Source organism: Centruroides sculpturatus, unplaced genomic scaffold (genome assembly GCF_000671375.1).
Source record: "Centruroides sculpturatus isolate CEXI.00-Female unplaced genomic scaffold, Cexi_2.0 scaffold87, whole genome shotgun sequence".
Classification (NCBI taxonomy): domain Eukaryota; kingdom Metazoa; phylum Arthropoda; class Arachnida; order Scorpiones; family Buthidae; genus Centruroides; species Centruroides sculpturatus.
The window spans coordinates 294,489-311,949 of record NW_019384414.1 but is presented as its reverse complement, the minus strand read 5'-3'; the positions used below and the strand labels follow the sequence as shown (position 1 = coordinate 311,949).

At 32.3% G+C, this 17,461-nt stretch overlaps 2 protein-coding genes across 3 annotated transcripts in view; one reads left to right on the top strand and one right to left on the bottom strand.

The window, feature by feature from the left end:
• Positions 1 to 3,330: 3,330 nt before the first annotated feature.
• LOC111619128 (cilia- and flagella-associated protein 77-like) lies at positions 3,331 to 4,884 on the bottom strand. Of its 2 annotated transcripts, XM_023360793.1 has the most exons (7): positions 4,753 to 4,884; positions 4,571 to 4,661; positions 4,401 to 4,500; positions 4,118 to 4,337; positions 3,957 to 4,053; positions 3,777 to 3,881; positions 3,331 to 3,709 (listed from the first exon to the last, which is right to left on the bottom strand). In XM_023360793.1, coding segments are annotated over exons 1-7 (951 nt in total). In that variant the 5' UTR covers positions 4,755 to 4,884; the 3' UTR covers positions 3,331 to 3,373. The 2 variants fall into 2 exon arrangements, with proteins under 2 accessions (XP_023216561.1, XP_023216562.1); XM_023360794.1 differs by lacking the exon at positions 4,753 to 4,884 and having other exon boundaries at positions 4,571 to 4,746.
• Positions 4,778 to 17,461, top strand: part of LOC111619127 (probable ATP-dependent RNA helicase DDX31) — a 57,644-nt gene continuing 44,960 nt past the window's right edge. Inside the window, exons 1-5 of the mRNA XM_023360792.1 lie at positions 4,778 to 4,990; positions 6,150 to 6,278; positions 13,603 to 13,796; positions 13,877 to 13,952; positions 14,235 to 14,349. Of these exons, the coding sequence (XP_023216560.1) occupies positions 4,955 to 4,990; positions 6,150 to 6,278; positions 13,603 to 13,796; positions 13,877 to 13,952; positions 14,235 to 14,349 (550 nt within the window). The 5' untranslated portion in view covers positions 4,778 to 4,954. The remainder of the gene's footprint in view (positions 4,991 to 6,149; positions 6,279 to 13,602; positions 13,797 to 13,876; positions 13,953 to 14,234; positions 14,350 to 17,461) is intronic.

Genomic DNA, 17,461 nt, shown 5'->3' with positions numbered 1-17,461 from the left:
CATTCATGGAAGTAACACAAAGAAGTGGTCAACAAAACATATAACACTTAAATACGTCATTTTTTTGCGTCATAGTAGAAAATTTGTATCGGCGGTGAGGTTAGTTTCATACAAAAGATGAGCACAGTTGTGCTTTACGGTGTTTGGACATGTTGAGAGAATGAATGCAGAGGAAGTGCTATAGAGAAGCGTGGAAGGGAAGAGAAACAGGGATGACCAAGGAAATCTTGGTTGGGGTAAGTATATGAGCATTTGAAAGAGTAAAAGATTGTGAGCGTCATAGATGCGGGTGTGCGGAAGAAGATATCAGAAGCGATGGTATCGAGAATTTGACAAATGGATGAGTATTGTCTGCTGTCTCTTGTCTTCTGGAAAATGGACATGACGATATGTATGTATGTATGTACAGTCGACCCCCCTATAATACGTTAGATACGTTCCGGTTTTTATGAATCCATTTTCTACGAGTCCAGCCAATCACAGCCCGGCACGTATGCAGTTTACGGACTACGGCTGTTTGAAAGGTTTCTTCCATAAAATTAATCGATTCTACACTAATTCGACTCAACATTTCCAAAACACGTATAATTTTTTGGGAATAATCCATATAAACTATGCTATAAATAAAAAATTGTAGGATTACTTACCGAGTGTGCACCGTTCAACTACGCCATTGCTTAAGCTTGTTTTCGTCGCGGAGCGGCGCATCGAACGACGGGCACGTGCTTCTGATAAGTTATTTTTCTGCGAAAAATTCGCTAAACTTTGGAGACATCATTAATATAAATATAATTTTTATGGCCGTTAAATAATAAATGGTTTTTAGTAGGTCCGCTGCTTGTTTAAACTCAACGGTTTGTGCAATATCCGCTATTGGTCTAGATTCAACCAATCCTGTCGCGACATGAGTCGGCAATGACGTTTTACTGTATTATACGAGTCTCTTTTAGCGTGTTTATACGAATACTGTCGCAATTTTTTCGCCATGATATAGGAATCCGAACTATAGGAACTCGTGTTATAGGGGGGTCGACTGTATTTATGATAGGCAGTTTTGCTAAATCGGTAATTTAAAAGAATGTTATGTATTGTATAGTACCTAAAGCAAAAGTTAAGACTTTAGCTATCGTGGCCACAGTTTCTGAAAACATTCACTTTGAAGACGCAAATTCCTACAAACTGCCAGAGCCCAAGCCACCGGTCTCTGGCAATTTTTAGGAATTTGCCATCGAAAAGATAATTTCATACAAACACACTATTAAGAATTTATGTAGTACCCATAAAGATGTTGCTTGCTTGTCCACAGCTTGGAAAATACTGTAAGTTTTAAACCAAAAAGAGGTATTTATTATTGTATTATATACCGCTAATAAAACTATATTTTTTAATGTATTTTATTTTTTATTTTGTTTCATTTCACTTGCCTATTCACGCTTCATTTTTGAAGCCGATCTAAGAATTTAATTTGAGAAATTTAAGAAACCATTTTGTAATTTAAAATTTTAAAATTGTATAAGTTCTGTATTCCACATACCCAATCAGCTATTGGTTCGATCTTGAGGATGGCTGCCCAGTCGATCGAAAACGTTTAATTAATAAAATATTTCTGTTGTAAAAGGCTAGAACTGTTTTCATTTAATTCTGTACAGTACACTAGTTTCTGAAACTTATGAATGTATGATCGTTGGCTTCCGGTGTCATACAGCAGTCTGACAGTTTCGATACCTTTCGGTCATCGAAGTTTCACTCTCTGAGTTTGCAAAAATAGGTTTCTCGTGTATGTTTGACTTGTCATCTGAATCGGAAATTCGTTCTTAATTTCCTCAATTGGAAATTCTTTCTTCTATGTTTTGAGTTATCTGTTTGTCATCTTATGAGCTAGTAGATCCGAACACATAATGGTAGACTATAAATCTTCATACCATAATGTTTATGTAACCTATATATAACCTATATATATATAGGAATTTCTTCTGTTCTTAATCCAAGGGTTTGTGGACATCAAGTTTATAATTCACTTCTGTTTAGTGCCTTTAACCATATCCCAATACTCCATTCTTGTTGGTTCTCTTACCGCTTATCTCTCTACCATTTCCTAAATACAGTAGAGCGTCGTTTATCCGAAAGCCGGTTATCCGAAACGTCGGTTACGGTTATCCAAAAGAATTCCAGTCGGCAAATTTAAATTTTCGCTAGTGCTGTGGCGCTGCAATCTTTGGCTATATCTTGGGCTACTCCAATATTTTTTTTTTGATGTGTGTTTTTTAGCTGGCAGCACTGGCACTTTTGTGTGGTGTTTTTCTGAGGACTGTGTGTCATGCTGAATCGTACGTTTTTGATACTAGATTAACTTCTAAAGTATAATTTTTTTGTTTTTATATTTTTCAATATATTTATTTTGTTTGTAAAAAATAAAGAAATAATTTTTAACGATGCAATAGCCACGATTATTATTTTAAAAAGTTTACATTAGGCTTAACATCGACGAAAATTCAACGCGAAACAACACGCGACGGAGAAAAATTTCAACATGGGATAGATTAATGTATTTTTTCGTACATAATCGGTTATCCGAAAAATAAGTTATCCGAACAAACCCAGTCCACAAAATTGATTCGGATAAACGACGTTCTACTGTAACACCTTTCATGCTGTTCCTTCGTTTATTTATAGTGTTAAGAATGCTTCTAATTTCTCCCGATTTCTCTAAAATCTGCTCTTTGGACAATTTTTCAGTCCAAGTTACCAGTAAACAGACTAGAATAAAACATTAACTTTATAGTTCAAAATTTCAAAAGTTATATGGTAATTTGTGAAGGCCTAAATTAAACTCCGTTATTTCAATAGATAATTTTACTGATTTTGAGACTGGTATTGACAGTAACGCGTTATAGCTTCATGGACTCAGGCAAATTTGAATTAGGGGGCCTTTCAGACATTTTTCTTCGAGGGAATTTTTTGGGGAAATATTTTCTTATAAAAAATTTGTTTGGGGCCCCTACTGGTGGGGCCCAGGCAATTGCCCTTTATGCCCATAAAATAACGCGCCACTGGGTGTTGATAATAAAGCACGGACGACCGGAAGATCCAGAGCTTAAGGTAGCAGCCTATCGCTCTGGCATCGAATCCAGACTCAAAAAACCCCAGGAAATTTTCGGGAGGTGGTCCGTCTTGATATGTCGGGTCCCGTTCCTCACCTCCATTAAAAAAAGGCCCTTTTAGTGCTCGCAGGGCGGAAAGGAATTAAAAGAAAAGAAAGATAATAAAGCACGTTTACAGAAAAAATTACTAAAACTAAAAACATTCTTGAATTCATGAAAATCGCATTTCTTGCATTTAATTTCGATTTAAAATGAATATAATGATAAAATAATTATACAGAAATAAGTGACTTTTTTCTATATTTATCCGTTAACTTAGAAGTAGAAACAGAATGAGAGCCGGGAGGAAGTATCCATTTATGAAGATTTTCATCTTTCTTTTCCGCTTCAGATTTTATTGATGGTAATTTGGAAGGTACCGGTTCACTTTTTCCTGAATTTTCTTTCCAAGTAGTTTCCAGAACCTGGTCTATGTTTATAGGAGGACTGTTTTCGTCGCATATATAGGGTTTCTTGTCTATAAGATCCTCATCCACTATAATCGGCTTATGAACGGAAATAGGTTGGAAACCATAAGCTCTGTTCCAACAATCGACTCGATGGCCTAACTGAAAGAGTGCTCTTTTTGATTTTTCCTACGTCAAAGAATATAGAATTAATTAAAAATATATAAACCTTTATGAATCTTGCCATTTTCCACGGTTTCTGCACAGGAGCTGGAGGAGGCAGAATTGGCATCCGATTTTTTACTATATTTTCTTTTATAAAATTTGGAGGAGGCTAATATATGAAAATTAAAAAAACAAATTTACTTTAGCTAAATTAATTCAAATAATAAAATTTTAAAATTAATACCAAAATATTCCTTTTTTGCACTTCTTTCTTCTTCATCTTATCAAGCCATCTGTGAAAATAAGCATTCTGAAGAAGTAAAGATATATTTTCATCGTATCTGAAGAAAAATATAGATTAAAACATCACTTTTTAATACAAAATTAATTAAGATGGTGACTCACTTATTAGGTTTTCCGAATATAATATCTGGAATTTTAATGGTTCCAAACGTCTTTTGTGGTCGAAGTAAGTATTTCTCCCCTTTACAGAATTCTTCTCTAAAGTATTTTTGTTCCACAGCATTTGTTGCACGAAATTTTGCGGCATCATAATTAATTTTAACGAAGTTTTTACCAGGTGATTTACTAGGTGTTAATGTTCCTTTATGCCAATTACCAAGGGCTGCAGATGAATAAAATTAATATTAATATCTTCGAACATCTTGTACTTACAGAACAACCTTACCTTCGGCTACTCCCCCATCTAGACAGATATTCTTCATACCGTAGGTAAAGTTTTTATCAGGTAATCTTATGCAATACGTCATTCTCTTGGCGGTTTGCGTCTGTATCAAAAATAAATTATTTTTTAACTTAAAAAAGTAAAATGAAAATAATAAAAAGAGAATAATTTACCCTATGAAGCAATGGATTATGATACATAGACTTTCTGTATGTACTTATTTGAGTATCCATTATTAAATGTTCGATGATGGACACAATATTCCTGAAATAACAGATTTTTAACCGTTAAATTCGAAATTTATTTCAATAAATTTTTTGTTCGAATTTGCATTTGAATTATAGATTTAACGAACATTTATCATCTGTTCATCATTTAATATTTATGAGCACATTAAAAATATTTATAAATCGAAGGCCGTATGACCGAAATGGCTAAGGCGTTAGTCCACCATTCTGGAATATCCGGAATCGAATGTGGGTGAGAAATCCCAGAATTTTTTACAAGTGGTCTGTCTTTCAGCGGCTGCCCCCATTGTGGGTTTGGCTGAACCCACGATGGATATGAAAAAACGCCCTCGGGGAGGAAAAATGGTAATTATTTTGGAATCTGAACTTCTTCAATTTCGATTATGAAATTTCTTAGCTCCAATTTTCGAAACAGTCTTGATGGATGTTGTCAAATTGTCGTCATATTTATAGCCATTTTGATTGTTTTTTTATCCGCACCATTTTAGTTATAATCGTTGCAACTAAACTCGTCCCTAAGAGTCTTACCGCAGCTGATAGCATTAAGTTAATTCATCGATTTGTTAACACGGCAACAGAAAATTACGGGTTATTTGAGCCTTCTTGCAGACAGGCTTGGCCGCAATGGGATTGGTTGTAGTTCGACAACGACATTGAAGATGATAAAAGAGGGAGAAAAAATAAGTTTCATTTTGTTTTTATTTCAAATTTCCTTTTCTTTACTGTGAAAAACCACTACATGATTGCAAAATTTCTAATTTACTTTACATTTTCCAACTGAATTTATATATTTATCGCAAATGCAACGAAATTTTGAAAACAGTCCTAGGCCCTATCGCTTCAGATGGCCGATGGACGAGCGACTAAGATGGTAGCCGACCGCTCTGGGATTGAATCCGGATGGTTTTTTGGGGTGTCCCTTTCGGATATGTCGCATGAGTTTTTTGGTGTCTTCTTCGGATATGTCGGGTCCAGTTCCTCACTATCCTGCCTCCCCGTTGTGTCCCTAGCCGAATCTACAATAGGCTTGCTAAAGGGGCGGCCGGATGGCCGTGCGGTCAAGGTGGCAGCCTATTGCTCTGGGGGACCCGGGCTCGAATCCGAACGGGTCGAAAAATCCCCAGGAATTTTTCGGGGGGTGGTCCGTTCGGTTATGTCGGGCCCCGTCCCTCACCACCCGGCAGCCCCATTGTGGGCCTGGCCGAACCCATAATGGGCCTGCAAAAAGATGCCCTCTTTTTTTACTCTTTTCGCCCACAGGGCGAAAAGAGTAAAAAAAAATTAAAAGGCTTGCTAAAGAAAGGTCGTTTTAGTGCCCAGAGAGCGTAGAGCTTAAAAAACACCCTATTTATTCTACTATAAGCTATAATCTTTAAATATTATATAATCAACTATTTTATTATTAAAAATTAATTTTAATGAAAAAAATCGATTAAACTAAGCCATATTACGTATTAAAATAAAAATGTAATATTTTATATTTTTAAAATACTTTTTTCATTAGGGGTCGCTGCAGCTTAAAGACTCTGGGTCATGTGTTATTTCACGTGTAATAAAAATCATGGATTTATTGATAAACGTGACCACAGATTCCATCAAAAAGTCTAAACCTTCACAAAAAGAATCGTCTGAAGTAAGTATATATAATGTAACTAAGTAAGTAATATAATAGAATTCGATATAAAATCAAGATCACTCTGCACTTATCTGTAATATGGAAAACATGTTTTGATTTTTAGTCCAATTTTTGTGTATTTATTATTTTATTTACTGTTTAATTACTGTTGTATCACGAACAAGTTTTAACCGTAGATACTACTATAGAAAAGTAATGTCCCACTAAAATTTCCAAATGAAACGACCCGACAAAGATACATGAAAATATCTCAAAGTAGTAATGATTCATTCATTTTTTGTCCCCGCTAAAACAATTTTTGAAATATTTACATATTTAAATAAAATTAAGAGAAAAAACGTTGGTGTATAGTTTATAAACAACTATCCATATTTATACTGAAATAAAGAACGGATCATGTCTTTCTTCTGATCTGATCAACCTAAACAGATGATCAATGTTTTCTGTATTCATAAAAACTCAGTAATAGACTGAATTTATTTATTAATATTTAAATTATAGCGTATGTAGTGAAATGAAGATCAATGTTTCAACTATCCTCATTGTTAATGTAAAAATTTGAATAACAGAATACACAAAAACATATAATTATTGCATTAATGGCAAAATTCAATATACAGTAGAGCAGTGTTTTTCAACCTTCTTGAATACGCGACCCTTTTACAAGTTAAAAAATTCTGGCGACTCCCCAGGGCCATATTAAATTTATATCAGTGATTTTAAAAACTACGTATTTAATTTTCTTTCTGTTGAGACCTAAATATCAATTGAAAAACCAATTGTACTGTAAAATAAACAGATACAGCCTTCTCACTAAAACTGTAGTTTTCTTTATTGTAGTGTAGGACCTACAAACACTTGTCTTTTTCTTTTACTGGCGCCCCCCCCGTGTAAGGATTTGCGACCCCCTGGGGGTCACGACCCACAGGTTGAAAAACACTGCAGTAGAGCATCAATTATCTGAAACAATTTGGGACTGGGGTTGTTCAGATAACTGATCATTTATGAAAAAATATATTAAACACAAAACTGTACTGTATGTATTTTGTATCACATGTCTTACAAATATATACCTTACATACTTTGCATAAAGTAGTACATTAAAGTAGGTCTATAGTTTAGGTTGACGGGGAGGGGGAAATTTGAATTTGCCGACTGGAACGCTTTCGGTTAACTGATGTTTTGGTTGATTGGTATTTGGTTAATCCAGTGTTTCTCAACCTCTAATGAATCGTCGCCCTTTTCAATAAAACTGTTACTTAGTATCACCCCCTTCACTACAAAATTCCGATGCCGAGGGCCAAGGCTAACGCCAAATTTGTACTGCATTGAATAGACTAGTGACTAGTATAATGTTATTTGTTTAATTATTGTATGATATAACGAATAAAATATCTAATTATTCTTAATATAATGTTTTACTATATCACCCAGAAAATTGTTTTTTGCCCCCCAAAATATAAATTGTTGCTAATCGCCCCCTGAACATGGAAAAATGCCCACATGGGGGCGATATCGTCCCTGTTGAGAAACACTGGGTTAATCGATGCTCTACTGAAGGGGTGGCCAACAAGTCGATCACGAAGCCAATTTTGGTCAATCGCTCGCAATGTCTTGACTGACTTGACGTGTTACACTTGTAATAATTGATCACAATGCATGAACATATCGCGCAAACGTGACTGTAATGATATTGGACCTCCGCATCCTCCCTCAGATGTGGTTTTGTCAGTCCATGTGCAATCCATTTGTGTACAGTTGTAAAAGGGAAATAAGAAATGTAGACAAAGGACAAAGGGTCATAAAACCGAAAAAAGAAAGGTGGTAAGAAGGACAGAGAGAGTAGGTCGGGACATGGCAGAGAGAGGAAGGGTGAAGTGGTGGTCCCCAAAAGTGACAACGTTGAGTTACATTTTTCGTATGTTTAAAATGTAAGTACCTTTTCTTCATGTTATAAATTAAATTGTGGCTTTTCTTACCTATCTGAACATAGTATGTATTTCACACCTCCCCCTTGCTACTTAGATTATGCCTACGACAACAAGTCAATCACAACACATTTTTAAGATAAAAAGTAGATCTTATGTACACAAAAGTTGGCCACCCCTGCTCTACTGTATATTAATTTTCTTATCAGTAAAATATAGTTCCCTGTTTTTCCATAACCTTATAGTTCCAAAAAGTAAAATTTACTTTTAAACCACATAGTTTGTTTCCTTTTTTAAAGCAGATTTGCAATGATTATACAGTTGTAACATTGATAACTATGGACAATGTAACTATACATTATGGACAAATTTGATATACAGTAGCTTTATAAGTTCTTAAATCTTATATTTAAATCTTACATGAACATTACCTTTGAATCCAGTCCAGGATGACATAGCTTTTTTAATACAAAATAACAAGTTTATTTAATATAATTAAATTATTTATTTTTGCATATTGTAAAAATTATAGAGTTTGAAATCTGTTTTAAAAAAGTGAACTATGATTTTGATGATGATGAAGGTATTGAGAATTATCAATTATAAAATGTTAAGGACAAGAAAATTATTGCATAATTCTAATTTTGTCTGTTAACTGTAGTATTCCATGAGTTTCTATGAATTTTATGAGTAGGAAATCAATAAATTTAATTTCATATGCATATACATTACAACTAGAATTTGAACAAAGCTAAGTATTTTAATTATCAATTTGTAAGATAGATGTTCTATAGTTCTTTTCAATGCATGTATCCATCTGGATGCTAATAAAAAGTTGCTCTCCAGAAATGTAGAGCAGCTTCAAGTCTAATAGAATCTATATATGGACAGTTTATTTTGAAAGTGATGTAAGTCCATTTTTGAAAAAAATTGAGAAATCACATAATATACATACAATTTAGTGTAAACTTTTTATTTATAAACAATTTGCAATTAGCATTTTAAAATAACCATACTCTTTGATCATTTAAAAATTCATCGGTAAATGACATTGTATAACCATTGATCATGAAAGTGGTGTAAGCCCATTTTCTGCAGTGTAATTAAGCACTTGGGCTGTCCATAAATTAAATCTGCATTTTCCTTGAAACTTTTACTCCCCCTTATTGTCCCAGTTTGTCCAAGTTTTTGTAACCTCTTCCCCTCTTTGGATTCCAACATAACTCAACCCCCATTAAAACCTTCATCACTTTATGAATGATAGATACCATAAGTAGAAATGAAACATACAAGAAACTTTGGAATAAATATAATAAAATGCATAAAGTCTATAAAATTTAATGAAATAAATGGATGCCCACTAATGCTCAACCCCCCTTGTCCGACTTGTCTTAACTCCCTCCCTCCTTTCCAGTGTGGACATCATTTATGGACAGCCCCTTACAACAGAGGAGTAAAACTATGAATATTGCCAACAAATGTACAATTTGATGGAATGGAAAAAAAAATCCATGTAATAAACCTAAATGAAAAGCAGTGTCTAATGGTAAGCTCATAATAATGATAAACTTATCATAAAATAGTTTAGCAAAAAGTAAATATTTTTAATGTTTAGAATAAAAACACTATTTTATTTCTTGTTATTATATATAAACAAAATCAGAATAAAACACAATGTGAAATTGAGTTTTACATAATAGAAATTTAATGAATTTTACAGTTCAATAATTATGAAAGTGGTGTAAGTCCATTTATGGCCCAGAAAGAATATATTAGTTTAGTTAAATTCACATAGAAATCTTTATGCAATCAACTTACATATTTCTAAAGTTATAGAAACATTGTCAAACCTAGTACACTTTATTTATACAGTGGTGCCTCGTATAACGTACGTCTCGAATAGCAAACGCTGCGAATAACGGACTTTCTGTTTGACCGTTACGTGACTCGAGCAACGGACTTGCTGCGAACAACGGACTTTCCATTCGGCAGTTACGTGAGACGAACAATGGACTTTTTTCGAACAAGTGCGAATGATGTTTCCACTCTTTTGCCGTTGCCAATGACAATCTGCTATTTTTAGGATATATTAGTATTATTAGAATGTATTATTAGTATATCTGAAGTAGAAATGTAATGTAATATATGTTGATGATTTAAATAAACATTAAATGTAATGTAATACAGTATATGTTGACGATTCAAATAAACGAAATGTAATTGTGTAGATGCCGAGGTGGCGGGACGAAAAGAGGTTGTAAAAAACAAACGGAGCGAGAGTAGCTCGTAGAAGTGTTTAGTGATCTTAATTAATAAAGAATTATTCGTATCATATAATCTGGCAAGTTAAGTCATTTATAATGCATCATGGCTTCTAAAAAAACAGAAAGGTGATTTCAATTGAAACAAAGCAAGAAATCATCAGGAGTGAAAGTTGACAAAAACTTTCTTGTCGAATGGGGAGAGGTTCAGGAGTTTACCAACACTCATTATCCAAACAGAGCTGAGGCCAACAGGATCAATGATCTCTACGATGACACCTTTGTCCGTCATTTCCGACAGGTGTTAAAGAAGAAAGAGAAACAGACCACCTTGGTCATGTTTTTCAAGAAGCCAGCGGGCAAAAAACAAAGGATGGAACAAGAGAAGTTGACCCTGCAAGTTCCGGTAGCCTCTCCTGAATCTGACTCCGATTAAAAAACAATAAAAAAAGACCCGCTGCAATGTGTAAAAAGTCTGTATCTGTATGAATGTGTAAAGAAAGTGTTCTTCCACCTCCTCCTCACAACATCTGACTACCCGGCATAATTGGTGTCTGCTCCATTTTCATTTTTTATGGTACAGTACGGTTATTTTATGCTGCGGAACGAATTATATGTTTTAACATGTATTTCTATGGGAAAATGCGTTTCGTATAACGGACGTTTCACTTAACGGACGTGCACCTGGAACGGATTAAGTACGTTGTACGAGGCACCACTGTATTTTTGAATCAACTAAAATGAAAATGTTTGAATATCTTGAAAGAAGAAAAAATGGACTTACACCACTTTCAAAATAAACGGTCCATATATTAATAATGGATATAGATAGCCAATCAGTTTTCGTGGTCTAATGTTTGTTCTGGCCAGGGATATAGAGATTTACATGTTAAGGAATTCAGTTAGTTTGAAATATAGTTACTTTGAAATTCAAAGTGAACATTCAGTCCAAACTGTGTTATGCATATGTTAACTTGTTTGTTTAGATTGAAATGCCTCCATACTACAAGAGAACAATAGACCAAGAACAACTCTAATCTAATCAATATGGCTTTGCTTTCACAATAACACATTTTTGGATGTCACCTTACCCATGGACTATCCTTTTTTTCTCTCTCTCTCTCATAAAATATGGCTGGTTTTTGGGATTGCAAGATTGGGCTACAAGTAGTAGATTGTGATATTTATAGGGCTCTAGGCAACAAGCGTCTACAATTAGGTGACTTACTACTTTTTGGACCACTTTAAAAATAATTTGGGCTACATTTCAAGGAATTCTGTTTTACTTTTATAAAACCTATCTGGCAACCTGTGAGGTTTTCACCAGATTTTTGTTATTTACCTTTACATTTATATTATTATTATTAATTATTAATTATCAAAAATAACATTCTGTATATGTAGCCATATTTTGTTTGCTTAATACATTACATCAGTTACATGATATTTGGCATATTGTACAGATATATGTAAATCTCAGATAATTTGAAGTTGCAATTATTTCATTCCTTGAATTTTGAACTAATGAGGATTTCTTGTAGATAGATCAATTAATCAATTAATCAATTAATCAATTATATGTAATACAGTAATACCTCGACTTACGCTACCCCGACTTACGCAAACCCAGAGTTACGCGATTTTCAAATCTCGTCGATTCATCTTTTGTTTGAGCGCCATGCAACTTTTGATTACTCACTCCTCCCACACTATTGTTCAGCTTGCATGTTTGGACATGTCACGTGGAATCGACACATAGCTACAATTTATTTTATGTTATTTATTTCTGTGTTTGTTATATCTACGGAGACTTGAGAGACTCTATGTGGTGATTTTTTGTAACCGTCAACGAATCAAAAGACGAGATAAGATTAACGAGAACATTTATTAGCTTATATATATTTGACTTGGATTTTACATAAATTGCGAAATTATACCCTGACTTACGCGGTTATCGCTTGGTCCCACCTATCGCGTAAGTTCGGGGTATTACTGTATATAATCTATAAGATGATGGTACATAAAATGAATGCTAGTTGGGCTGCAATTTAAAAAATTGTAGACCTATAAATTACCACTGCCATCTGTCTGTCCAGATTAAGGAAGACAGACATGTCTTCCTTAATCTTGAGACAGGTGTTAGATAGATGAACGTTGAGATCAGATATGAAAAGATTAGGGGCAAGAGGTCATGACTAAACTATATACAAACTTCTGGTCTACACTGGAATCATGTGAATTCATTAAAAAATTTTCTCCTGAATGGAGTTACATAGATGACTGGCTAGTTCTCTGTTGTTATCAGGAAAAGTATGATACAGGGGCAAGACACTAATAATTTGAGACAGAGAAATTTGCAGCCGAGCATTGTGATGATGTCACAATAAATAATTGCTCATTAAACTTTGCATTTAAGTGAAATGAAACTGTTCTGAAATTTTCAAATTTTAGATTTTATTAAAATAATAGTAATAATTCAAATGTTAAGTTTTATAATTTAAATTGTAAGTAAATGTATAGTATGAAATATACAATAATTATATTATATATATAGAATAAATATACATAAAGCATAAGAAACAATATAAATTTTTATTCTTGTTAATTTTATAAGTCATATATTACTGGCTGGATAACTGAGATGGTTAAGATATTAGTCTAACACTCTGGGGAGATCCAGGATCAAATCCAAGTGGTCAAAAATCCCTAGGAATTTTTTGGGTGAGGTTTGTCTTCAAGTACATGAGGCCTTGTTCTTCACCAACTGGCTGCTTTGTTTTGGGCCTGGCTGAACCCATGATAGGCTTGAAAAAAGTGCCCTTTGTACCCACAGGGCAGAAAAAGTAAAAAAATAAATAAAAAGTCATATATTAAGTGAATATCATCGTTTTTTCATTGTCATTCCATTGATGATAAAATATTGAAATTTAGTTGACAAAAATAGTTTTTTGAATGGTTTTTCACTCCTATATATGTAATGAAATCTCAAAATACTAGAAAATAATTAAAATATACTGTAATTCAAATATGTAATTATAAATAAGATAATACATTTATGTTTAATATATTAGTAAAATCATGTTTTTATACAATGTTCTAAATGATATGTCAATTCGTTTTAAATAAATTTAGAAAAGTGAAAAGTTAAATGTTGAAAATGTCACTAGTAAAAAGAAACCATTGAAAAAAAAGAAAAAGGATCAAAATATTAAAGTTGATGATACAAAAGTTAAAGAGGGAGACATCAAACCAGTTGAAGAGAAGTTATCGACGCAAGTTATTTCATCTCTGTTTAAACATAATCCTGAAATTCCAAATGTAAAATTGTAAGTTGTTATAAGCTAATAATTTAAAAATTAAATAATATATTCTGATTTAAATTAAAATTTAATTTTATAATTATTAGATTAGAAGTTAAACAAGTAGAAGAACCATTATTTTCTAATGAAGAATTCAGCAAGTTATCACTTCATCCTCATTTGGTATGTTAATAGTAAGAAATAAAAAAGAGATGTATTAAAACTATAAAGTTTCCTTTATTATTTATTAATCACATATTGATTTCATAAATTTTGATGAAATAAAAATAGTTTTAAGAAAATAATTTCACCAAACATCTTGGTAAAATTAATTTTATTTAAATTTTATTTTAACTTTTTGATTTTCCTGTTTCTTTCATAAGAAAATATAACATGCCAAATTATTTTTTAATATAAAATATATCTTACATCACAAAAATATTTAATGCAGTTTGTTTTTATTAGATTGCTTGCCTGAGGGATAGGTTTTCAATTACAGAGATGACTTCTGTACAACAAAGAACAATTCCTCTTATACTAAAAGGAAAGGATGCACTTGTCAAGTCTCTGACTGGTTCAGGTATTTAAATGTCGTTCAAATTCTTCCGATAAGGAAAACCAATACCAAACATTAAAATCAAATAACACAATTATATGGGGTCTCTGTACTAAGTTGAGACAATCCTTTTTAATTACATCAGGATACTACTTGAGTTTTATTGTTATTGGAAATTGACAAACTCAATCTATATGACAGGCAGTTTTACTTTTTGACATATGCAAAGCATGAATATTAGAGGTATAAGATGGGAAACCAACTTTCCTTGTCTGTTTCAATCAAAAAATTTATTCTAGTTAAATGTGATCAATATACATTGGGGAAGTTTGCATTCACATAACTTGCAGACAATTTGCATAATAAGATATGAAAAATAGAGCAGTTTGAGAGTACAACAAGTCTAATGTCCATTGCATAAATACATATTCAATTAAAGTAATTGCATTCACTAGCTTGACTGGTGGCAAAACAACTTCATATTTGCTGACTTTTCCTAGTCAGTAGTTCAACAGGGAAAGGAACTTTATTGGATGCTTTTTTCATAACATGCACAAGGATATTTTTCACAAGGAAGACAATTGAGGATTTCTGTTTACAGCAATGACAAACAAAGATCTTAGTTGTTCTCTTTACTCATTTCTTGCTTGAAGTCTCTTTCTCCTAGGAAAGTTTGTTTTCTGGCTCCCATCTTTCTCTTAATTTACACATATCTTGAATCACAATTAGCCAATTCTGATTTCTATAAAGGAACAGAATTGCTTATTTGGTTATTAATATACAGTTTCATAATTAATTTTTCCTCTTTCTTTTTCATATTGATATAAATGTTGATCCCACTATCTATTGATTGCCTCATTGATCATATTAGTCTTCAACAGTTCATTGGCATAGTGATGAGGCCAATCTCACAAAAATTGATATTAAACTGATAGATATTAAATGGTGTGATTTGCTAATGAAAGATATTCTTTTTAACAATTTAATTTGCAGTCATGTTATTTACAGTATGAATAACATGTTTTGTGTCTATTTTTCATATATTTATTTGTAATCATAAAGATGTATTTTGTTGGTCATTTTTGAAAATAGTTTTAATTGTGCTGTCTCTAGAGGAAAGTTTGTAACATTTTACATACTGAGGCAGATGAGAACTCCAATTAATAGTCGATTTTACTGTAATACTGTTCGGTTTCTGAAGTGTGAAAAAGGGATGAAATATGAAGACATTTTTATTATATTTTGGTAAATTTTTAAGTATGAAGATATATTTTCAATATGTAAATTAGAGCAGCCAGTTGACGGCCAAGAAGTTTAGCTGTCTGTTTTGCTTCACTGTACCATTATATATATATACACATTATTAACAAATAAAATTACTTCTGTTTATATTTAGTTTTGCTCTTAATATTGTAAATTCTATAATATTTGATCTTTGAAATTAAAATAAGTTTTCTCATTTTTTCAAACAAGATGCAGTATATACATCTTTTAAACTTTTAACAAGATCTTTTTTTTATACTTATGTCTGGAGGATGGTTATCTTAAGTTGACTTTATCTATTGTATTTAAAAATAAAATAATAAATGTATACAGTTTTGCTGGTCATTTGTAAATACAGTAGAGCGTCGATTTTCCGAATCAATTGGGGACTGGGGTTGTTCGTATAACTGATATTTCGGATAACCGATTTATGTACCAAAAAATAGTTTAATGTATCCGACGTTGAAATTTTTCTCCGTTGTGTGTCGCTTCGCGTTGAATTTTCGTCGATGTTAAGCCTAACAAAGACTATTGTATCGTTAAAAATTATTTTTTTATTTTGTACAAACAAAATAAATATATTGAAAAATATAAAAAAAATAAAAAAATATACTTCAGATGTTAATTTAGAATCAAAAACTTAAAATATTTGAGTAGCCCAAGACATAGCCAAAGATTGAAGTGCCACAGCACTGGCGAAAATTTAAATTTGCCGACTTTAATTCTTTCGGATGATTGACTTTTGGAAAATCGACGCTCTACTGTACTTAGCATTATTCTCATACTGAAATTAAAATTATATTCAATATTACTGAAAAATTTATAATTAATGTCTTTAGTATTTTCAATGTATATTAATAATGCATCATAAAATGAGCATGAAAAATATGTCTCAATGTTTTCTCTTAGAGAACAGTTTTATTATTTGTTAAGTGACTATGCTAAATTGTTGCCTTACTAATGTGAGGGATCCTGATTAAATCTGGTTTATAGATATGATTTTTGTGAATAATGTGGATCAGTGATATTTTCTATTCCTCATCTCTATTGATTGATATTATTGAAGATCATATTTGTCTGTCATCAACTGGCATTATAGTTCATAGAATGCTAAGTTTCAAATTAATATAGCTACTTATTTCATATTAGGAATTATTTGTACATTTTTCTAAAACATTCTATTTTTTGAATAATTCTTTAGACAAAAATCATACGGATTTAATTATAAATTTATCTTGCAAGATATGAATATCTTTAAACAATAATTCTTTGAACTAATTTTCAAATTTAAAACTTAAAAAATTATAGTTTTATAAATATCACCTTTTCAAATTACTGGAGCAATCAAATAAAAACAAAACCTTTAAATACCAGTAACAGAACTTTTAAGAAAACTCTGAATGTTTTCAACCTTTACGAAAGCCTGCCTCAGGTTTTTAATGAAAAATAATTCAAAAATGGAATGTTAGAATGATAATATTCCAAAAAATCAATTTTTAAAATTTCGAATACCTCACAACATAAGCCAAATTTTCATATGGCAGATAGACTAAAAATCATAAATGTATGACCATGTCACACATATACATTTTTAAGATGTACTGTACATACCGTACATAGTGTCTGAGATGAATTAATATAGGTTAACTTCCCCAAATTTTAGTTATTTGTCGAAACCGTGTCTTCTTTTTCTTGTTTCTTCTGATTCTATGTCACAACTTGGTGCATTTATAGACACTTGGCAAATAATTCCATCACCTACATTTACTTCTTACAGAAACGCGTTTCGGGCTTTCGCCCCTCTTCAGTCTGTTACGTCGATAGTTGTGACTTGTGTGTCCGTACTTCCCGCTCCCTTCCCCTCCCCTCTTTT